Here is a 25,029-nt window from a genome sequence, read left to right as displayed (position 1 = left end):
TGTAACATTCTGGCTACCAGCTTCTCCATTCCTGGTTTGAATTAAATGTTTACAAATTGTACTGCCCCTGTTAGTTTGTGTGCATTTGCAGACAAACATGGAACAGGAAACCTTAGCAACGTGCTAGCAACCAAAGCAACGACTAGGACGTTTTTGGTCAACCACCTTCTGTGCAACTGATTTTATCCAGCGGCATCCAGGAACGACTACCAACCAGTTGGGGAACATAGTTTCTCTACAAACCAGTGGTTGTATCATACAGGGTCAGTATTGCTGATAGCATTAACTTACAAACCCAGCTTATGTGCAGCAATGTGTCACGATTTATGAGATGAAACCTACATTTTTAAATTCTCATCATTTGAACCACTGCGATATTTTTTACAAGAACAAACCTTTCAGCTTTTTATGCATTTTGAAACTTTTTTTTTTTTTTTTTAAAACCTAGAATGTAAATGTGCCCGTCTCTGAAGCACTTTGTGCCAACTATAAATAAAATAGGCATGAACTAATGCAAAAGGGTTCAGACATGCTTCAAAGAGTTCATTTGAGTATATTTTTCCATTTCCAGAAAAAAATAATTTAAAGTATTCATTGGTCTACATACTGAACTTGGATAAAAATAAAGTAGCTAGTACCTATCTGATACCAGTACCATATAATATTGACATTTGAATCAATCCGCCCACGTCTAATATTTGGTTTGGCTGAGAACCTGGCCAATCAAAGCTGATCTGACCATTTCATAGGTGGGCTTTAAAGAAACGGGAGTTCATTTAAGACAGAACAACAAAAGAGGCAGCGCAGCGAAGTACCATCTGAGAACATTTATTTATTTTTTGAAAATTAAGGCGTATAAACACAGTCTCAGATTAAAAAACAAAATAGTGGGTTTTGGCTTCTCAGAAATGTTTCAAACCTCAATATTATCCTCCATGTCACAAACCGTCACCCTGCTTTACATGTGATAATGCTTTTCAGCTGTTACAATGTCACATGATAGGCACACATGATTCTCATATATTCACATGTTAGATTTATGTTGTGAAACTTTTCATGTAACTGGGAAGAGAAAAAAACAAACTGTTGCACATGTAAAATATAATTCCCTCAGAGCTTTCAACCATATCACATGGCATAGACATGGATTTGACATGCTAAGTTGGTAGTAGTTTACAGTGTAATCCAACACTTTCAGGACTGCTTCGGGGTGAACAGTACAGTTCATTTTCAGGTCACAGCTAATAGCATCAGAGAGGTCAAGAGGTCATGAGGGATTCTTGCATGAATTTCAACCAAAAACAAAGATTTGTTTAATTCTTCATTTGCAATAAGAGATGAACAAAAGACCTCAATGAGACAGTGACAGAGGAGCTGTTTCTGTAACATGGACAGATCAAATGTGCAGCTTAGCTTGGTCTCATCCCTGCTTCACTACAATAGTCCAAATTGTAACTAAAATTGGACTAACACCAGCCTCCAGACCTAATCACACTTCCTCATCAGGAACACGGAAGTGCAGCGACAACGGTCATGACATAAACGGACCGTTTTAAAGCGGGAGAGCAGGAAAAATAGGAATTTGACTTTGTTTGCTGCTCCGTGTAGCACAGGATCCCTGCCACTAGCTATCCCACCCTTCCTTATCAACTTTCAGGCCGGACAACAAAACACACACCCATTCCACATTTCTGGATCTAACTCGCTGAGGTGACTTTAGGCTCGCTACAGAAGTGCTCCTTGTCTGCTTGTCTCCTGATGGGGGATCAGCCACCGTCTTAAATAACGTGTTGTATGACTACGGCTGTTTGAACGAAATTCAAACAAGAAAATAAAGAAGTGCACAGAGATAACCAAGTCTAAGACAATCATTTCCTTTGTGAAGCCGAGAGACAGGAGTTCCTTTCCCATGAGACCAGAGCTTAATATTGTGTATAAGAAAACAGGAAGCGTAGTGTTTGCCATCCTTTGCAATTCTTCCACAAAGTCGTGCCTCTCATTTTCCTTAATCGTCCACTTGATCAATTCAGGGCGGTACTAAGAAAAGAGGGGGGATCGAGTCCAACAGGTGTACCTTACTCCTCTCTAAAGAGGGTGGCTCGGATGTCTTTGTCAGCCCTTCTCGTGTCAGTCAACTTGTTTTCATTAAGACCAAATGATGGAGCGATGGAGGAAACAGGATAGGAGCAGGAGTGAGTCTTAGACTCCTCGTTTCTGCTCATACTCTGCTGATGTCTCTGCTCTTTTACATGAAAGGGAAGTACAGTTCAGAGTGGGAGCACCACTGGTTTCATCTCGGTGAAGAAAAGCAGCACTGATTCCTTTACAGAAACAAGAAAATCAAAAGCAAGCTTGTCTTTTCTTTTGTCTGTCCGTAGGAGGGTACGGAAGCAAAACAGAAACAGAGAGCGAGCCTCTAATCGCTTTTCTCCATCGGTCAGCGTCTCTTCTGCTTCCTCGTTTTATCAGCCAACAAAGGGAGGAAAGAAAAACCAAACATGGAGAGAAGTCCTCTCTCTCTCTCTCTCGTTGTCAATCAATTCCACTTTATCCGTGTGCTTCCCCCACCCTCATAGGTCAGCATCCAGCTGGCACGTCCGACATGAAGTCGAACTCGTTCTGTCCCAGCCAGAGCTCGGGCAGCTCGTTGGCCCGGTCCAAACCTAGCTCCACCACCAGAGACATGAGGACCTCCTCGTCCACAGGGTCAAAGTCGATAATCCCACCAGCGCTGGAACTTTGGTTGGCCATGCCAATCCCGACACCCATCCCGCCTCCTCCAAGGCCTCCAGACGGCGCCAACAGCTGATTACCCGCTCCCAGCTGCGGGGGTCCAAAGCCTCTTTGAGGCCCTCCAGGCCCAGAGTGTCCGCCAGAGGCACTGGCAAGGTTCTGGTAGTGTGAGTTGAGCTTCTGCAGCTGCATGCTGGCGATGAGGTGCGGCCCCGTTTGCAGACAGAAGGGCTGCGGCTTGGAGAGAGGCGTCGAGGACAGGGCCGATCCACGAGAGGACGCGGGGCCGGCGGATGGGGAAAAGGGCGCCACGGAGGTTTTGGAGGACGGGTAGTGGAGGAGAGAGTTGAGAGGAGAGGTGGAAGAGGAAGAGGAGGAGGAGAGGTCCTTCATCGCAGCGTGGGCGTGGCCAGGGAACAGCAGTGAGGTCATCACAGGGAAAACCCAGAACCTGCAGGAGGGGGGAAAGAAGGAAGAGAGAAGAGGTGTTACGCAATGTCATCAAACTGGGACACGAGGAGGAAGAGATAAGATTGTTAGCTGAGCAGAGGCTCTGATAACCAGTTACATCATAGATGGCAGATATCAATAATGACAAGACCTCAGTAAGACGCCTGAGATAATTCACTTTAAATTATTCAATTCTTTCATTTAACCTATGAAGATGCATGAAGCAGGTATAACCAGTGTTTAGATAACAAGCAGAAAGTCTGAAGGTTCTCAGTCATCCAGGTCATTGGAGTCTCTTAGAACTGAAGATGCTTCTCGGATGAGAGATGAAACGTCTTCAAGAAACTTAAGGAAGTCCAGATGCTTTAGACAACAAACAAAAACATGACTCCTCAACTTCACACACTGGACACACAAAACTATGAAAACTGCTTTCTGAAAACAATCACAGCACATTAGCAATGCAACCTCGGAGAATATGTATAATACGTTAAACCTACGCACACGCTGCACATCATGCCTCAGTGTGACATTTAGAGCCAGAGTTGCTGCTGCTTTTAAGAGGCCCACTCCTTGGCTGTCTCTTTGTGTGATGGAGAGCAGCACGCAGGTGTCTATCACTTCATTTTTAGCTCTTTCTCGTTCACATCCGTCCGTCCTTTGCTTTGTGTAAAAGCAATGTGTCATTACGGCAGCAACAATGGTAAGTTATTAAAACAAAAGGCAGGAGCTCCTTTTTGTTTGCATTTGGCTGCTGGGTTACTCGCGTCACTAGAAATTTTAGTGCAAGGCTCGAAGGGCTGTTGACGCCAGGCTCCCCGCATCCCTGATAAGGATAAGCGGAAGAGAATGGATGGAGCCATAGGGATTTGGAAATGGAGAATGTTCACCTTCAGAGTAAAAGCTGCGTGCTCAGCACTGCAGTCAACATGTTTCAAATGGTGCAACTTTTAATGTGAGAAGGTGGAGAGGTTCAGCCTTCTCCACTTGTGCTGTTGCACTTTTTCACAGTTTCACTGCAGCTCGGAGAGTATCTGTAGTCCGTCACTTCCATTCTTATAACAACTGCAGCACCAACTAAAGCAACCAGTTGGGGAATACTGGTTTGTGGAATACGTGGACCAGTCTGCAGGCCTGCACGACTAGGGCCTTACTCACGTTATACTACTGGGATCAAACCCTCACAACTGCTAACAATCCTACTTTATCATCATGACTGTCACAGTTACACATTAAACGTCATGTGGGTAGTGGTCACGTGTCTGCAAAACCTTACTGTAAAGATTTTCTGAATAGAGAAAACGAATGGGGAAATTCCCTTCCTGAACTAATAATAGCACAGCTACCCAGGCAGAACCTACGGACAGCCCTTTCACACCTGTGGTGTTTAGTCAGTTGTCCTCCTTGGTGCTGCTCGTTTGTGCGGATGTGAACACAGTAATCACACTCTGGCACAAAGACCTCGATGCAGTTCCAAATAAAGTCAGCACGGTTCGTTTATTGAATCTGTCAATTTAATCCAACCTTAATCAGACACAACTAAAAGGTGTACCTTGCAAGTTTAAGCTAAACACTTTGCATTCTGGGATGTGTCCCATAGATGTTTAGCACGAGTTAGCAACTAGCCATGAAAGGAAGGTAAATCTCCAGGTTCTCCAATAGTCTCCAACATCTTCTTGTATTTACCTCTGTTGCACCCGCCCCAGACACATCTGGCCAATGAGACTGAACATTCTCACATAGTTTGTAATGATGCATTATGGGTCGTTTTGAGTTTGCTTGTAGCTTTTTCCTGTAGCTTCGTTTGACAGATCAAATCAGATCAACTGATCTGGACCAGAGTAAACAAACTACAGCTTTGTGATACACACCACATACAAAAGTAACTTTGGCGTATTTCCATAAATCTTGACTTAGTCCTTCACCTTTTGGTTTTCATTCATAAATGTCTTATATGGCTTTGAACACCGACAGACAAACAGCCACTCTATTAGCCTTCCTTTGTGATGAGTTTTTAAAAGTAAAAGACTGTAGAAGTTCCAGATATCTAAAAACATTTCTTCTCACAATGAGAAATGGATTACTGGGGACACGAGTAACACATGTGACAAATGAGGAAAGGATCAAAAACATCCTAAATGGTCAATTAAAAGTGTTTCCTGACAAACATGCGGCCGCTTCAGACCGCAACAACAAAGGCATTGTTGACCCAACAGGCGCGGTAAATCACTGAAGTCACATCTGTCTGGGGAACACACCATGAGGTGAGGCATGACTCTGTGTGTGTGTGTGTGTGTGACTGATTCTGTTAGCCTGATGCCTGCTTTTCCCTCTTGACCTATTGAGCAGCAAATTAACCATGAAAAAGCCTGCAAGGAGAAGGCCTGTGGGTACCTATGGGGTTAGTGAGTGTTTATAGGTGTGTGTGTGTGTGTGTGTGTGTGTGTGTGAGTGAGAGAGAGAGCCTTTGAGGATCTCAAAGAGTGATTGGCTCATGTGGGAGGATAAATACATATGGGCCCTGAGAAGAGGCCATATGTCCCTGTGAGTGTGCATGAGTGTGAGCAGCAAGAAAAAGTTGCAGAGTTGTGTGGGTAGAGATAAAAAGGGTGAGTGAAATGCAACGTGTGTGCAGAGAGACTCCTAAAGGCTCATGTTGTCCCTCAGCTGGTTTATATTACACACAGTTCAAACTAGATGTGTGTCCGCATACACACAATCATGCGGCTATCCTTTGAGTAAGTTAATCGCCTAATGATATGTGCTGATCCACACACACACACACACACACACACACACACACACACACACCCTCCTCTCAGCACTGGCTCTTATTTAGTGAGAACATAATTGCTACAGGCAGGCAAGCAGCTGCACTCAACTGATAGAGTTAGCGCACGCGCACGCGCGCGCACACACACACACACACACACACACACACAAACCTGCCATTGACAGCTGTTTGGTATCTTTGTGTGTGTGCGTGCACGTGTGTTCATTATTCATTGACTGATTACTGTCAGGGCCAGACTGCACATGGTGTCTCTGCTCAACAGCTTTCCAGCACACGAGTCCAAAACACACAGACACACACACACACATACATAAAGGTCTTGCAAAGCTTCTATAATACATACATTTAAACTTTATATGGTAAAACCAGCCTTAATAACAATTTATGGCTTTGATATATTCAGATTAAATACAGCAACCAAAAAGTCCAAACAGCCTCCTCCTGCAGTTCCTCGAGTGGTCACTTGAGACTGCCTCTAAAAGTGAATCAATCTCTATAGACTCCAGTGTTAAAGTGCTCCACTTTAGAGTATTAAAAAACAAACAAAACAACAACAAAATTTAGCAGTCTGTACCTGTGCTAGTACAACTACATGATCCTTGATGACAAAACAAAATGATGGTTGTACAGTAGCCACCAATGCTACGTAAGCATTAGCGTTTAAAATTACATTTAATCGGTGAACAGTCTGGAGCATTCTCTCCTCCAGAAGGAGTACGGCTCAGACTAACTTGCATTCTTTTTAAATCGCCAGCAGGGGGCGGTGCCTCTAGTTGCGACTTCAGGTTTACTTGCACATGCACAAAACTAGTGTGTGTGCTGCATGTAAGGATGTACTATGTGAGTCTTTATTCAGTCCAAAAAGTGACATCATTGAGAAGCAATATAGATTAAAACATGCTTTTATACCACTGTTAACAACTGCAACAGCATCAATAATTACAATAATAGCACTACTACCACCATTATTAACTTTCACCATTAATACCACCACTACACTTTTTTATTCATACCCCCACCACTACTATTTATACCACTATCACCATGACTACCTGCTACTACTGATACCACAACCACTACTACTGCTACTCCTACTGCCAACAACCACCCTTTTCCCACATCATCATTACCAACCAACCAAACCACCAACACCAAACATTATTATTATTGATCATAATGTTACAAAGAAGAAAATTATAATAAAGGCAAACCAATAAACAGAATAGCCCTATCTGCTCACTTCTTTTATCAAATGCATCACTTTCTCCACGAGCTTCTCTATAAACACTTTCCTGATGATTTTATGGGCTCAATTGCTTCTTTCAGGTCATCTTGAATAAAACATGGAGGTAACTTTGCAATTTACGGTCATTATTAGAGTCAGAAAGGAGGATTATCCAGGGCTGAGGACCTGTCAGTCACTAGTTGTTAGCCGATAAGTGCCATTAGTTTCCTCACTCAACATGTACGGTTTTACAAAAGGACCTTACAAACCGGCGAACTGTGACGTCACGTCCTACGTCTATGATCAAAAACCAATGAAACAAGTCAAACCACCATTGCAGCACAAGTTGGTTCTCTGAGACACATAAGTCAGATATAATAAACCTCAGAAAATCACGAATTAAAACACATGGAACAATCTTAACAGCAAACAGAGTGTTAGAAGCATTAAAGTCTTATTCTGAGGTAAAATCAGAAGATCTGTTCCATGCTTTTTAAATCAGATTTTACCAGTGATGCTATTTCTGACTTTTTCTTTTACATTTTGGTAACCACAGAGATTGAAATGAATAAATTCAAACAACACTTCAAAAATAACTTCCCAGGTAAGCGCCTGGAGATTATGGCCACCGTGTGGAGAGACTTCTCCGGTGTCCATTAAGCTCTGACTACGTCTGGAGTGGCCATCCTTTCCTTTTGTTGCCAGCACAGTTATCGTCTCGATCAACTTCAGTCTTAATTGACATTGAAGGGGCTTAATCACATCTTAAACGTTGCTCCCCAAACAAGGAGCAGAGAACACACAAAAAAAAAATTACAGATGCTGCCACATGTGCAGAAACCCAACATGTTTTATGCAGGCCGACTTCTGCTGACCTGATGTGCCAAATTGTTTGTTACATGGAGCCATCTGGGAAGTGCTCCATGGAAGCTGGCGCATATGAGATACTTTGTAGGTCATTGAATGAACCTCTGTGTACTGAGGACTAAACTGAACCAATCAGATGAACGAACAACACTTTGAAGATAGCGACAAGGAAAAGCTAGCTTAAAAAAAAGAAAAAAAAACCCATAAGAGAATCACAGCAGTCAGAGTTGTTATGATGATGGGAGCTATCCAGAAAAGCCACAATCAGGCTGTAAATGTGGTTTTAAATGCTGTAACGTTAAAGTCTATGGTGATTGACTCATTTTTTTTGGAAGCAGCCTCAAGTGGCCACTAGAGGAAGTGCAGGGTTTTTGTTTTTTTTTGCTTCATTTTTATTAATGGGGAAATAAAGTGAATGTATTCTTCAACAACCTCCTTCAGCACTGATTATCAAAGCTGCCTGCTGGATAACTTTTCAGTTTGCAGTCAGTTGTATTGAACTTGACACTCGTTCCTCACTACATTTTCTAAATCCAACATCCCAGAGCTCTGTTATTGGGGGTTTTTTTTGTTGGTTTTTTAAAATATTTTTAAAAAGCTGGTTTTTGGTATCTGTTTGGGAAAATCTGTCTGTGTATTTAATTTCCGGGCTGAGCTTCTTTGGGTGTAAAACAGAAACTTCCTTCCTTAACGGCTTGTTTCGGTTTAAATCATCACAGACCTCGTGGTTTACACGTGCCACATATCAGAAATTGTGGGTATTTAAGCTGCCAGATGCAGTCAGAGATGAGAGGGGGAGGCATAAAAGCCAAATAAAAGAAGATGAAGCTTCTTTGTTCTTGGTTTTAAAAGCAAAAATAAGGATTTTACATTGAGTTGGGAGACTTCTGCTAAAAGTGATGAATATGACTTGTTTGTCCTCTGCTAGTGCCTTCTGTTTCAGTCAGATGCGAGGATGAAGCGGGAGGGCCGGGGTTAGGAAGGATGCAGTGTGTGAAACGGCTGGACGAGGGCCAGTATTTTTTTTCCTGTTCACAGCTGACCGGGGCTCATTGTGTTCTCCCACAGCTTTTTATGAGATTGGTGAAATCAGCCCTGGCTTCTCGTTTCCCTGTAAATTCTTTCATTAGCAATCCAGGCTCCTGTGTTGGCTTGCAGAGTGGCTCCTGTTTGTTTTAATTAGAAGCAAGGAAAGTCTGCTCTCCCTCAAAACTGACAACAACACAGTTTTAAAGCACAAAAACATCAAGAAATTATGAGAAGTGAGCATTCTGATATCTTTGCGTGGCACCTTTTGTTTTCCTTGAAAGTTGAATTTTAAATTACATGAGCAAATCCTCTGAAAGGGGTCCATTTTTGGAAGCTTTTATTTTGAAATTGACTGTCCAGCAAGTAATCAATTAATCAATGAGCTTCCAGCACTAGTTAAAGTTAGAATTGGATGTCTTGAGACCAGTCTTGGTGTTGTCTTGGTCTTGACGGACTTTGGTCTTGGTCTTGTCTTGGTCTCGGATCCCTCGATCTTGTCTTGGTCTCGCTGTCTCGGTCTTGCTTTCTCAGATCAACATAGTGGTCAGGAGATTTGGAGTCAACAGTATCCATGACACACAACGTAACGTTCGATAATGTGTCATGAGCAAAAGCATCAGCTCTAAGAGCCGTGCTTAGAGAGTGCTTTGTAGTGAATCAGAAGAGTCGACTCCCATTGAGCGAGAGCCGGCTCCTCACTTAATTTCCTTTCGCTGCTCAGCTCTCACACAGTGGCTCAGCTATGCTCCAATCCCTCCATATTGTGGCCAATCACATGGGAGGATATAGGATAATATCATCATGTGAAAAACAGAGAGGGTGAAAGACGCAACAGTCAAGTGGAGTGTGCGTCTATCCTCTCAGTAAGTGAGTGAGACAGCAGACAGCGGTGAGGAGGGCTGTGCGAGTGCATCGCAAAAACACAAATATGCCTGACACCTGTAAACGAAGCAGCAAAAGTCTTTAAACTGCAGGTTTAAAGACTTTTTTGTCTCAGTCTCGACTTTGTCTTGGTCTTGACTCGGTCTGTCTTGGTCTCGGTCTCGTCTTGGTCTCGATACCCTCTGGTCTTGGTATTGTCTTGATCTTGGTTTAGGTGGTCTTGACTACAATTCTAGCTAAAGTACCAATAAAGTGACTAGTTGACTACAGTTACTCCCCATAACCTTTACATAGGTCTTAATTTCTCATTTGTATCCTAACATCTGTATGTGTGCATTCATATTATACTCCATTTCTGTAGCAGTATGTTTTCTCCACTATGGCAATAAGACAAATTTGACAATGAACATAATTCGGATTTTGATCCACTGTTTATCAGGAAGACTGTAAACACTTTCCACCATTTAAGTGATTTTTTCCAAGTTGGAATGACAGGATAAGCTTTTCCAAATAATTTCCTGCCACTGATTTAAACTGACAGCTAAAGTGGAGAGCAGGGGCAGAGCTGCAGTTGGGAAGCTTGCAACTTCATTAAAAGTACTCTGGCTCCACAGACCTGACACCCAGTTGATCTGAAGCTTTCCCTCCAAAAACAAAAAGTCAGGGAGTGTAAAGTGCACATCTGATCAGAATATCGCAGCAGTGCTGTGATGTATCACCAAACCACCAACTCACAAGGGTTTCAATTACTCAATTAAGCCCTGAAGAGCAAAACTGAAACGTCTGTCTCCGTCTCACGCGCGCACACACACACACACACACACACACACACACACACACACATAAACACACACCATATGGTGCCCTCTTCCCTCCGTCCCCAGCCTGACTGGTCACTCCTTTTAATTACCTTCACACTGAGGGTAGTTAATGAGAAGCCAATTAAAAAGACCGACTTAAAAATGAGACAGTAGCAGCTCGATGTCGCCCAAGTTATCCATTAAAATAAATGTAAAAAAAACAAAACAAAAAAAAAACTTCACTGCACTTGTGCCTGAAAAGGCTCCAGCTGCGGGCAGAAACCGCTTGACCTCATTTTAAAAGTGTTAAGCAAACACCGGAGAAGAGAGGAAGAAACGTTCCGCAGGATTTAGCGCACACTGACGGCTGCGGTCACAGCCCAAAACAGCGCACCGGAGTAGATGATGGACCCACCTGTGAGGAAAAGCCGCCGTCCCGTGCAGGCTGAAGGGCAAAAAGCAGACTTAAATGAAAGTGGGAGAGAAAAGTAGATTAAAAGAGCTGAGTCCGTACAGTCCGTAGTGCTGGGAATAAAAGCCGGTTGGTACCGATTTCAGAGAGAAGCTGAGAGCCGCTCAGGTCCGTTGATACGCGCACAGAGACGTGGGAGGGTCTGTTCGCTCCTCAGCGAGCGCGCTGCTGAATAAAAAGCATTTTGTGCTTCTCTTCTCACCGACCAGCCCCGGTGTGTGTGTGTGTGATATCTGCAAACCACGGACTGGATTCATACTGGATCCGGATCATGGAGCCACTGAAGAGGCTTTAAATCTCAGTATAACTATGGGTCACATCACAGGGGCCATTTAGTCAAACATTCACCGAGATTATTAGCTACTTTATACAGGAATATTACTAATATTTCTTCATTTATTATGTCAACATATAAGTATTTCTTCCTTTAATATTTTTTATAAACATATATTTATAATAATAAAACAATTTCTATAATATAATTTATTTTATAGTATATTAAATATCTATTACTAAACTCTGAGGCCCTGTTAATGTTCCTGTAATTCTTCCAATATCTATAACAGTTTAAATCGAAATATTCTGAGATGATGTTAATTTCATGCAAACTACAGTGCACAGATTAATGGTTTTTCTGCATATGTGTCTCACTGAGATATGTTTCTGATCACCAGAGTAAACGTAAAACACGGTTTTAAAATGATATTTCATTTATCAAGGGGAAAAACCTACTTGTGAAAAAGTAATTGCCCCGCTGAGTCCCATTAGATCTGGCATAAAACTAACATAAATAAAAACAGACTTAAAAAAATTCTAACAACCTTATTTTATCATACAAAACACAAGTTTAAACAACAAACACAAGTTTAAAAGATGTCACCCTCTCTCTGTACCGTCCTTCACTACATCCATGGATCTTCTCTATGATCTTCTTCTTGCTTTGACACCCTTTCTGCAGTATATCCACCATCCCTAATCTGTGGATGTCCAAACCACCTCAGCCTCGCCTCTCTAATTTTGTCTCTAACTGAGACAAACTACTCGTTTCCTGTCCATTCTGGTCGCTCCCAATTAAAATCTGAGCATCCTCAGCTTCTCTTTTTGTCAGAGCCAAACCACAAGTATCACTCCAGGTCTCATCTTATGAACCTTTCCTTTCACTCTTGTTGTCACAAATCACCTCTGAGACTCGCCTCCTGTCATTATTAGGATCCCGCTCCGGCTGAGTCAGGCCTCCAGAGTTTGGGAGCTGCTGCTGTGCTGGGCAGATGTTGCTCATTCTGAAGCAAACACCATCAAGAATCAAATGGACCATTTCAGGGCCCTCTGTCTTTGTCTGTGTCACTCAGCCACAATCAGAGAGGGAGAGAGGGGTTGGTGGTCTGTGGATGATTTGCATAACTCCATGTTCTCACTGGAGATGTCTTCATGTTATTGATGATTGGATGGCTGCAGGTTGGAGCAGCAGAAACACTTGAGTTTGAGAGTTTGAGGCTCATAAATGGGGTTTTAGGTAAGAGCTTTTAAAGTGGAGGGACATGTGTGAGATTCCCAGTATGAGCCCGCTGAAACCAGTCATAAAAATCATGGCGTTTGTTGTTTTATTGCCCTCTTATACTTGAGGGGCTGAAATTTTGATATATCAAGTTATCTTTGGTTTACTACTTTTTAAATATTTAACAGTTCTTCCAGCTTCTATCTTCATCCATTCCAATTAGAAATCAATCAAATTCATGCATCCTTTACACCCGGACCACCCTGCTGAACATCAGGCATCAGCACTGACTGATTGATTCAAAAGTTTGTCTCCAAGCGGAGTTTGAATTTAACACCAAAAATCAGGTTCTCTTCTCCTCCGAACTACTTCAGCTTCCCTTATGCACAGAGGGACAAACAAAGGCTGTTTTGGCAAAAGAAAAGCCTCTCTCCCTCCTCCAACGTCAGCTAAAAAGAAAAGAGAAAGCCGGGCCTGTCACCACAACAGTCTGCTGGGAGGGAGGACGTCATTACACGCCAACAACGCGCGACGGCGGCGGCGGTCAAGTGCCACGCGCTCGGCCTCTCTTCCGTTAAGCAGATAAAAGGTGGCATCTGTCTTTATTGTGCGAGTAAATCCCCTCCGCCATTGACTGCAGACACTTCACATGTTGATGAGGAGGAGGACGTATAGATAGGAGGCCCCCCGTCCGCTTTGTTCACCTCCCTCTTTGGGGAGACGTTATGCAAATCCAACAAACCGTTTGTGATTTCCATCTTAGCTGACAAATAATTGAGGTGCTTTGGTTAGATGGGGTTCTTTTTCTACTCCAGGGTTTTTGGATCTTACCTAAAAGCTGATAAAAACTTTTTTCTCATCAGGAAGATAAAATCTGAAATGTTTTGGAGAATTTCCAAAGGTCAACAAGGCTCTGTAGAACTTATGCAAATATTTAATGCAACTGACGAGCCTCTTATTCAACAAGCGAAAGAAAGAAACAAAGGAGGAAGAGGAAGGCTGAGCCTTTGTCTTATCATAACTAATCAGCAGCCGGGGGTGAAATGATACTCTATTCAAAGCACTGAGGAGGGGCCCGCCTGCTGATTTGCATGAAATTCGTTGGGAGAGTTTTAAAGGTGTGTTCACTGCAGGCCATAACAGGAAGCAATCCCATAAATCAATCACCAAAGGTTTACTCAGCATTACACAGTGTACACAGAGGGAATAAAAACACTTTTTGAGGTTTAATAGAAACTCAGATTGAGCATAACTAAATGCAAAAACCTGAGTCCACTTATTCCACTTCCATGTTGGAAAAAAAAATACATCTGCATGGGTCTGGAGGAAGACGAGTTTCATCCAAGAGCAAATTACAGATGAATCCTGGAAATAAAGCCTCTGTTTTTGCCATAATGCAGAGGATAAGTTTTCCTTCACAGATGCACGTTGCATCGCATGGATACGGGATATTAAAATAACGGGGAATCTCCATCATTTAGTGCCAAGGCGGTTTAGATTCCATGCTGCATGCGGGCAAAAGTTACGTAACGTTTCCTGTTCAGTGACTCTGGCCTGCTTGCTTTCATAAAACTCTTCGATACTGATATTTAATGTCTCCTGGTTTGACCACTTACATTGGAGGAAGAAGGTTCATCGGCCCAATTAACTGTGTCGCCATACTGTGACTTGGACTTTGTTCCCAGCTGGGGTCTTTCTGTATTGAGTTCAGATGTTCTACTCCCACAGTCCAAAGGCATGCATGCTAGGCGGGTGTGGGTGTGTTGTCAGACGCATAAGCCGAACTCCGCACCGGGAACTAGGTTGATGATTAAGAGACTAAAGGTTAGGTTAGGGTGGTTGTGGCTCAGGAGGTCGAACAAGTCATCTATTAATTGGATGGTTGGTGGTTTGATCCCTTGCTGCTCGCCAAAGTATCCTTGGAAAACATACTGAACGCTGAGTTGTGCTCTGATGTGTTCATCAGAGTATGAATATTAGATAGAAGGCACACAGACAAGGGAAAAAGTGCTTGAATGAATAGGTAAGTTTTTCCTGGGAATGCATACCCTTACTGCCATGCTGCCATGAGTTTTTTAGACAGCAGACGGAGTGTTTAGTTATCAGCTAATACTGGCAGTGCACCAACACACATATCTGCTAATTAGTGCAAAGCAACATACTAAAAAAATATTCATATTTTACTCACCACTCAGATAATCTATTAAAATGCTCCATCAGGCCATCACGTGGCCACTAGAGAAACCACAGTTTTTGGCAGCTCCAACATGGCTTCATTCACCAAACCCAAAAGCGGCAGGTTAGACGATATATTCGATATCCCTGTGTTGGTGTTGTTCCTGCATCCTCATCATAATGTCGGTCCATGATCAACATTTCAAATGATCAATTACATTGCTGTGATGTCATAGCTTTGAAATGTGGATGGAAAACACCCAACATTGTCATGATGATGCAGGAAAACCAACATGAGGATATCCGATCGTGGTGCTTAGACAGTCCCAACTATTTTATCCAATGACTGGTCACATGTTTTAATATGGGGAAAGCTCATTTTGTGAAGGGTGGTGACTCTTTGTAAGAACAAGGGCTTTGATGATCAGCCCCCAAAGAGCCAATCACCAGAGGAAAAATCAAACATATACAACATATGAGAAAAATCCTAAAATCCACCACACTGCACATCCAATGACCAATGACCTTGAGCACAGTCTGAGTGAAGACCCGGTATGTGCAGCAGTTCGATTCAGTTCTAAACAACCCTCCTGGAGGGGTAGCTGTTCTTGTGAGTTGTGGACAGAGGGACAAGGAACACTTTAGCATGAGTTTGTTGGTCCTTCGCCTGGATGAACCAAAAATGTTCCAATACAACTGTGGCATTAAACACACGTGACGCCTGTGTCTCCACATTGAACTCCAGCTGGCCAACTTCACAGATATGTAGAGAAAATATCTAGCTCTCCAATCGTTCTGTTGGAATGTCTTTTGAGGTTTTTAGATGCAAAATTTGCATCTCGGGATAAAATGGTCAGCTGTCATGCTCAGGATCCTATATTGTTTAGGATAAGAGGACACTGAGATAGGACATGTAGGTTAACTCTTAAACTCAACTTCCAAAAGCCTCATTTCTTACCTCCCTTCAACACGCAATCCAATATTTTTAAAACCTTTCTTTTCCCATCACCTTGAAACCAGTTTCAGCAGATGGCTGCCCCTCCCTGAACCTGGTAATGCATGACGTTTCCTTTCCACTGTCACCAAGTGCTTTCTCATAGATGGTTACATGATTGTTGGGGGTCCTTTCAAATATTGCACCATGGGGTGACTGTTGTCGTGAATTGGTGCTATATATGGTAAATGGACTGGTTCTTATATAGCGCTTTTCTACTTTACCTGAGTATTATATAACTAACATTTACACACGTTCACACTCCGATGGATGCTTTGGAGAGCAACATGAGGTTAGTATTTTACCGAGGAGTATTTGGCATAAAGACTAGAGCAGTCAGGGAACCACCAACCTTTCAATAGCTGCTCTACAGACACCCCCTAAATAAAATTGAATTGAGTTGAATTGAATTTTGGTACTTTACAAAAGCCTGGCTGTGCAGAATAAACAATAAAACGGAAAACATAAAATCAAGTGTTTGTTCAGAATGAGGACATGGGAAAGTTTGGGTTTCTAATACTCAGATTTAAAAACAACAAAACACTGGAGTCCATGATGTTCATCACTTTAAAAGGTTTTTGGAGTTTTTCCATTTTTTTTGGCTGCAAACCTCAACAATAAACAAGCAGAAGGTCCGGCTTTCTCCTAAAATAAGAACTCCAGAAGAAGTCCAGGAATTCTAGCGGTGCCACGAATCCTCCCGAGGGCCTCCGAGCTTTTCTAATTTGACTTCGTAGAGCAGAAAAAACACACAAGTCTCTCATGTCCCTCATGTTTACAGCCCCAGCCTGGTATCACGTAAACCCCTCTCCCCTCTGCCTTTATGAGATAGAATTTCAATCGTCTCTGCTTTTCCAAACTCGTAAACGGTGTAATGAGTTTCATTTGCTTCGGCTACGTGGGGCTCAAACCGCCACGGTGACTGCAGCAGTGTTCATAAAGATCACAGGGAATCCTCTCACACACACTCGGTGCTCACTTCTGCTCAGCACATGCCAGCTCTGCCTGGTGACTCCTACATTTGGTGTGAATTTCCAGGCCATTAATTTAGGGAACATCACTTCTAAAGGAAACTGCCCCGACATTTGTGGTTCCTCTTTCAAACGCTCTCCATTAAAGCCTCTATTAACCAGCCCGCACTGCATAAATCACTGCTTAAAACGGCGCAGCGACACATGACAACAACATGCGCTCCCGGCTTTTATTTCTACAAACGTCTGCGGTGAACATGGCAAAACACAGGAGAACAGGGGAGGAAAAAACAAAACAAATTTGTTTCAATTCTTCACTTTTCAAAACAGTTATTGCTAATTCTTTAAAAGTAAATGAAGGAAAAATCAAAAACACTGCTTTAAATAAGAGCATTAAACACATTATGTTAGAAAGTGGCTAATGAGGGATTTGAAGGCCTATGTGTTGATGTTGCCATTATTACACTAGTTTGACAAACTTTTTTTTAAAAATAAAGCTCCATTTGTGAGGCTTTTTTGGAGCTTTCGATCACATCCTGCAGCAGGAAAACACAACATGCAGTTAACAAGCAAGTCGGTGGGCTGTGAGCAAGTATTTACATGTAAAAATATGATTTCTGTGGCTAAGAACCAGCTTGTCAAATGTAAGTTTAATGAGCTCCAGAATAAACTGGTGAAATTTGCCAAAGTTATCCCAGAAGTTACTTCCTGTTTACCTTTGGTTACTCAACACTAGTTTAGCACCCCTGATGAGGATCGTAGGAGGGCTCCATTTAACTGATGTAAATAAACTCACTCTGGTCTAATCTTCCAAGCTTTTCATCAAGCTTGTACCTCGGTTTCAGTAGGTGGATTTAAGGATTTTGGTCATTGTTTAGTTTGACGTGCAGTGGTTAAACTGTGCAGTATAACTCTGCCACATCACTAACAGCACGTTACACATGGAAACACTCAGACTTGTATTTTTGGAAGTGTTTTGGCATCTTAAAGAAGTCTATACATTTACTTTGTGAAGTATGTGTGTCTGTTAAAACTATGGCTGATTTAAAAGGAGGAGCAGGTAAGATCATTCATCATGTTTGTTTGTTTTGTCTTTTTTTAAATACAGGAACTGTTATTGTGTAACTCTAGGCACAGTTATTGTACACGGTGGTTTTCATGTTTGTTTAGCAAAGACCAGCAAAGAAAACAGTTTTGATGAATATTTATGTACTCTTCTAATCATTGCAGAATAAATCTATTGTGACTTTTAAGAGGGCGTGGGAGAGGATAAAAAAAAAACTCACCAAGCACAGACTTGTCATCAACAGTCAGCTTGTAATGCATCAGGACACATTTTACACTACAAAAGACATGTGGACTCCTAAACGTCAGCGAGTGGGTCGAGTATTTGGATCACAGTTAGGTGTTAATCTCTGAAGCTTAAAAATGAAGCTGGATCCAAATTCTGCAGTTCCCCTAATGGCCACTAAAGGCTGGCTCCAAAAGGGAGGCAATCTCCACAGATGTCCATGTTAAAAAGGCCAACTTTACAGCAGAAATAAATATTAGTCTAGTTCAAGTCTAGTTGTTTTAGGTCTCTTTATTGAATTGCTCTGTGCAGAAACAGTTTTCTTCTTCACTGCAATCTCGGCGTGACCGCAGCAATATGATAGCGACCAAATAAAAGAGGTTTTTGGTACAGCAACCAGCTAGCAACCACTTGTCAACCAGTTGGAGAAAACCAATTTTCCGTCATGTCGCAGGAGGAAGATCTCATATCACTTAATCCAGGTAAGACAGGTAGATGAAGTTATTTCAGGTGTTTTGTTAGTGGGACAAAAGGTACACATTTTAAACACAATTTTGATTTTAAAAGTGTTAAATCAACAGGAGGCTTGATTTAGGCTTTTGGGTCCTTTTTTTTCAGGTTGCCAACTGGTCTCCTAACCTGTGTCAACAGCATTAAAGCTAAAATGCAGAGCCAAGATCCAGCCGATGATCACAATGATTCTTAGTGGTCATTTCCGCTTCTATTTAGTTCTGTCACTATACAAATACAGGCCATTTACCATCTGTCAACTTGTTTCTAACACATTTTTTAAGCGGAGTTATCATGCCGCAAAGGGTTGAACTTATTGGATGTGGCTGCCAGTATGAAACCATTTTCACAAAAGACGCCAATTCTTTAAAATGTTTAATATGAAAAAGACAGCAACAATAAAAACAGTTTAAAACAGGCGATGCTTGAATTTAAATGAACATTTGATCAACAGAAAGACAACAACAAACTTGACCGGAATCTCACTCCAAACCTTTGTTAGTCTGGGATGCATTTCAGTTGGTACCAGCATAACTACAAAAGATCATTCAATACAGTTTCCTCTTCAGTCCTACTGTGGAACCCAGTTTCTGAGTAGACCAAACCAGTTCAGGGTTTGCTGTGTCTATCTAAATTCTCCTTAAGGGTCATGTAATCTTTGTTGTTGCCTGTCCAAAGACTAACCCTTTTTAACTTTCTCTGCATATTTTCCATGTAAAATTCCAAACGCCGTCCAGATGTTTGACTTTGCCCAGGGCTCCAAACAATGTGGCTACAATGTGCAACCGGCTATTTTCCAGCTTTTTTTTCTCTCTCCAGACATCTCACATACTTTTCAGGCCTCTCGGACCGAGAACGAGGTTTTAACGGTGCTTTTGGGGAAACACGGCCGCTCGTCTGCTTTAACGCTTATCGGTCGTCGAGGGGTAAAAATCACAGCAGGAGCGGGGTGACCGTGAAACCGTACTCCTGAAAAATCTGCTTTTTCCATTTGGTTTAATATGTCTGACCGATGCACTCCCCCCTCCTCTGGATACCAGAACGCTCAGCTGTAACCCAGCTTTACATAACCGCACTGAACATACCATAAACTCTCTCATTCACGCAAACACGTGAACCGTTTCCAAAAAACAAAGAATTAAAAACAGCGAACACTGGCACACCAACCACATCCATCCCTCCCCATCCCCAACCCTTATTAAAACTGTTTTCCCCTGGAAACACTCAGCTAATGTTTTCCAAAACTCCTTCTCTTTCCCCCTCCCTCGTTTGCTCCGTGCCTCGGGGCCGAAGGGGTCCGCTCCATATTGTCTTCATTAAAGTCGCAGAGTGTCGACCTGGTTTGGAAACATGGTGTGTGTTCTCCTGTGTGTGTGTGTGTGTGTGTGTGGTTGGGGGGGTGGGAGAATGGAGGTTGAGGCTCCTGAGTCCTAAACCACATTCTTTAAATTCCCTGTAAGAAGAAAAAAGAAAGAAAGCGAGAGAAAAATGAGACAACTACAAAGAAAAACACACAAAAAAAAGGGGTGGGGGTCAACTTTATCAAATTAAGTAAGGCTAAACACACATATTAGACACCAAAGATGGAGGCAGTCCGGAGGACAGACACACAAGCACACACTCGTGCCAATAAAAATGCTAAATAACATCTGGCTGAGGTAAATCCTGTCACTCCCACGGAAACAAAAGCAAAAAGGGGAATCGATATGGAAATGACAACGGTAAGCAACACTTGGAGCTCATTTGCATGAGGGCACAGATTGGTTTCACACGCAGACAAAGCAAGTGTTTTGACACAATGGCTGCATTATGAAGTCTAGTCGACGGTTTACTTTGCAAATAGTGCCGCCTTGTTTGTCCTTTGTCATGTTAAACGGCCCGTCGGAGGCAAAACAAACATGCTGCACGCACACACACACACACATACACACACGCATGCACGCACGGTCTGCGGATGAGTAATTGCCCTGACGCACTGAGGGAGGATGTCCTGTTTGTTGGCCATTGTGGAGCTGTCACTGTGGGCCTGTCATGTTCTCTCCCTGCAGTGACAACAACAGTTTGGAAAAAATGAGCCGTTTGCAACATTTGGCGTGGACTTTTTTTATTTGTTTTTGGGGTTTTATTTTTCCCCCATCCCCGTCTGGATGCTGAGACTCCACTGGTGGTTTAAAAAAACGCTACAATGTCAACAGATTAAAATGTATCACGCTTATGAGGCTTTTGGATGTGCTTACACCAACGGAGGCTGCGATAAAAATCAGCCTCCTGATTTACTCCGATGAGGTCACCGATTCGAGAAAGAAAACACAAACACGGGGGTCATCTGGTCTAAAAGAAACTTTCCCAGAGCCACAATGTGGTCATCCAGCAGTTTCTAACATAACCCCACAATAACAGAGCGACTTGGTTACCGTGGCATTGCCAGTGTTTAAGCCTGATGTTTTTATTTCCCCTTTCTCAGCAATAAAAGGGGCCAATTATCCATTTCCTCATTTTGTATATGCTTATATTACATAAAACACATTTAATGACCAGTTGACTAAACATTTAAACATCCATTTTCACCTGTTGGCTCTAAGACGTTGCGATGCTACCCGCCACTTAGTGGGGCTGCGTCCTCTCCGTTTTATTCTTCGCCTCGCTACTTTACGACACGCAGACATGAATGATGGGGGCACAAATCTGTAGAGAACGACTGGCCGTGAGAGTAATCCAACCCATCACTACTCAGCCACAGTGATGTGCAACCACATCCTTCACAGGCGTGTGGATGCAAAGGAGGAGGACTGTTGGTGCCAGCGGTGCTGATGCTGGCCAGACTCCACAAGGAAAAGCAACACACACTTAGCACAAAAAGCAAGGAAATTTGCATTTGGTGGATTATATGCTGGTTGTAGCAACCCTTTGTCACTTTAAATGGTTCCACATTTGTAAGGAAAAAGCATTTATGGGTTGAGCAGCAGAGTTGAGTATGCGCCCACTTGTGGGATGTGAACCCCAAGCCACCCTCGATGTGTTCATCCGACTGAATGTTACATAGAAGCATGTAAGCTTAGATATGGATTGCTTTTCAGTTAAGTTTTACTTATATAGCGCCAAATCAGTTGAGTAGTCGTCTCAACCTGTTGCATAGTTCAACGTGTCCAACGCCCTGATAACCCGGGGACATTCAAAAAGCACATTGGCCATCAGTCGGCTCACTTTGGTCATTGACGTGTTTTTTTCCTTCGCCCCTTTAATTCCTCTGTGAAAGAAACTGACAAAATCTGCACCCCCGCTAATGAAAAGCGTTATGCTACATTGCTCTGGATAGGGCTGGAACGGTATAATCCGATTAAATAAGAAAGTCTGATCTATTTGTCGGTGTAGAACTGTATTACACTTTAATAATGTGTGAGGTGTTCAGCTGATGCCTGTCCAATCCTGTTAATAACTACTGTGGCTAAATAATTCATTGTTGTGTGTGAACGAGGCTCTGCTTGCTGTGTGTGTGTGTGTCCTGGGGCCACACAGTTTGCATTATGGAGGCCGGACAGCAATAACCTCACTGGAGCACCTTAACCTCCTCCTCCTCCTCCCGTCTCTGCCTTGGCGGCAATGGTATTGATTATTGGCGATCGTGGCGAGACTACAGGGCGGACAGAGCACGGAGCAGATCACACGCACCTAAATCTGATGAAGTCAGCACAGTTGGTCTAATTTTAGGTGTTTGTTGCCCTCACACAGGAAAGTGTCTCTGTCTCTGTTTTTATTTTAAGGAACTTTCCCTTTATGTAACCAAAGCCAGGCGGCATTTAAAGGAAATTACAGGTACAAAAGGAGGTGTGGCTACATGCGAGTCATGTTGCTACTATCTCGACTTTAAAAAACAAAAAAAAAAAGACCCAGATTGAGAAGCTGCTGACTTATTTTATGGGAAATTGTTGCTCACAATGCAGTTTTTTTCCCTCTCCTCCTGCTGTGACGAGGGGGAACTCAAAAATCATGATGTGTGCTAAAAACAGGAAAAGTCCATCAAAAAGAGGAACAGCAGGCACAAGCGGACTTTCAACAACAGGACATCTGTGGTTAGAAATATTGATTAGATTCGGACTGTAATTAATGTGCCCTCTTCCTTTATTCTGGCTCATCCCTGTGCCTGTCCCTCTTTTCCAGATGTAGATATTTAAATCTGGTAAAGTTACCAGAGTCCACTGTGGGCTCTGATGTTTACTACCTATCACAGCGTCCCTGGAAGCATCTATACTGCGCGTGTTTGTGTGTATTTTACAGGCGTGTTCGTACAATCTCTCTTCCCCTCAACGCATGCATCTTATTTTGTGTCAACAGAGTGGAGAATTAACGACTGAAGGCGTAATCGTAATCAAAATGTAAAGGCGCTGCAATATTTCCCTGCAGAAGTGTGCCGATAAGGCACTGTTACACGGGCAGGCTGGCAGTTTACACACAAACAAGCACTCTCTGGGGAAATCACACTACTGGCCTTGTAAACCCAGAACCGTGAATGCACAAACAGCCTGACAGCTGCCGCAGCCTTGGACACTCACCTCATAAAAATCACATTTTAATTAATAAAGCCTCCGAGTGCGTGACGGGAGGGAAGCCACAGGAAAAGCTGAGTAATATCTGAATGTTTTCAATTGTTGCTTCTACTGCAGCACATGCACGCACGCAAACTGACCGGGTTGCAAAGACGGTAAGAAACGCTGACATGTTTATAGTGTCCGTAGCGGAAACATCTCACATTTTATTTTTTCATTTTTAGTTTTTGCAAGTTTTCATTATGTGCCATGGAGATACTTTACTTTCATGACTGTCTGGGTCTAAAAAAATGACACCAACGTCGTAGCGTCTTAAACCTGGACTCTATTTATTGGCCACAAGAGCCGGAGGAGGTGGATGAGGGCGAGGCAGGTCAGGCCATCTCTGCTTAGTCTGCTGCCCCCTCGACCCCAGGACTTGGCCGAAAATTAGGAGACATTTGTGGGATAGTTCTCGCTGAACAGGACTCAGTGGAGCTAAAAGTGTAAAAATCATTATTTAGAACTGTTTCTGGACAAAAACCTGAAATAGTATTTTAGTTTTTGCTAAAAACCTGACCTAGCTTGACCTCTTGTGCTGATTTGGGGAATATGTGCTGGTATGAATTAGGTTGTGTTGCTACAAATCCTCTGATGTGACAACACCAGTAAGTGAAGGGTGACAATAGTACAAAGGTTTTCCAGACATGTGAAACATGTGAGACATGAAAAACTACAGGCAACCGTGGCAACCTGCTGGTAACCAAAGCAACTGCTAGGATGATTTTTGCTGCAACAACTTTTTTGTAATCGGTTTCACCCAATGAGAGCCGGAAACCTCCAGGAACCACTGTCAACATGTTGGGGAATACCTGTTTCACATCATGCTGAACTTTCAAGGTGGACAACTACTGAGATTGTACGCATGACATCATGTCAGAAACCCCCCAAAATAATAATAATAATAATATAAGAAAAAAGATGGTTCTTCCAGTGCCAGCTACTCCAGCTTCCTCCCAGAGTCCAAAGACATTATTGTTAAACTAATTGGTGATTTTAGAATAGACTGGCGAGCTATTTTAGGGTGTACCCACATCTGGGCTTATGACTGCTGGGATTCACCCCTCTATCCATCCATTCTCTTTGCTTGTCCTTATCAGAGTAGCAGGGGGGCCATCCCAGCTAACATAGGCTGAGAGGTGGGGTACATCCTGGACCGAGCTAACACAGAAAGACAGACAACCATTCATACCTATGGGCAATTTACAGTGACCAGTTAACCTAACTGTAGGAGGAACCCGGAGTACCCGGAGAGAACAAGCACAAACACGGGGAGAACATGCAAACGCCACACAGATGGTGAAGTCAAACTCGGGACCTTCCTGCTGTGAGGCAACAGTGCTAACAACCACCAGCTGGGATATCATGCTGAAAACAGCATCCTTACTTGTAAAAACATTCATAATGTGAAGGAGAAATTTTGCAGATGAGACACACTGTCTTATTTTTCATGAAATGAGCCATATGTACGCCTCGCATCTCTGTAAATACCTGCCAACATGACAGTGTTCTGTGGGCTCAAACTGGGCACGATGCATACGTACAGTCATGGTTTAACATACGGGATCAGAAGCTGACACATGGCGAGTGAAAAACGGAGTGACGGTGGATTTTGGAGATTACCACTTTAAGATTCGTATCCATTCGTGCGAGCAGAAAGAGCAGATGTGGGCACAAAAACATACGTACACTCCCACTCTGCCCAGTTTCTCAGAGAAACCGATGTTTATAAGCAGCAGTTTGCTTCCAAACCAGAGA

The 25,029-nt window shown here is 42.8% G+C and overlaps 2 protein-coding genes across 2 annotated transcripts in view; both read right to left on the bottom strand.

Annotated features, from left to right (window-relative positions):
- Positions 1-809: 809 nt before the first annotated feature.
- On the bottom strand, positions 810-11,409 carry cited1 (Cbp/p300 interacting transactivator with ED-rich tail 1). The gene is made up of 2 exons (XM_006806905.3): positions 11,196-11,409; positions 810-3,184 (listed from the first exon to the last, which is right to left on the bottom strand). Exon 2 carries the CDS (start codon positions 3,163-3,165, stop codon positions 2,578-2,580), a length of 588 nt encoding a protein of 195 aa, XP_006806968.2. The 5' UTR covers positions 3,166-3,184; positions 11,196-11,409; the 3' UTR covers positions 810-2,577.
- Positions 11,410-19,050: 7,641 nt separating this feature from the next.
- Positions 19,051-25,029, bottom strand: part of hdac8 (histone deacetylase 8) — a 36,475-nt gene continuing 30,496 nt past the window's right edge. The window contains exon 11 of the mRNA XM_035914877.2: positions 19,051-20,141. Coding sequence (XP_035770770.1) covers positions 20,119-20,141 — 23 coding nt within the window. The 3' untranslated portion in view covers positions 19,051-20,118. The remainder of the gene's footprint in view (positions 20,142-25,029) is intronic.

This window comes from Neolamprologus brichardi, chromosome 3 (assembly GCF_056152115.1).
Source record: "Neolamprologus brichardi isolate AB-2024 chromosome 3, ASM5615211v1, whole genome shotgun sequence".
Lineage (NCBI taxonomy): Eukaryota > Metazoa > Chordata > Actinopteri > Cichliformes > Cichlidae > Neolamprologus > Neolamprologus brichardi.
The sequence above is the reverse complement of the archived record's forward strand: the minus strand, read 5'-3'. Positions and strand labels throughout refer to the sequence as shown.

Coding starts and splice junctions, on each gene's coding strand:
- cited1 (XM_006806905.3), bottom strand. CDS start 3,165: ATGACCTCACTGCTGTTCCCTGGCCACGCCCACGCTGCGATGAAGGAC.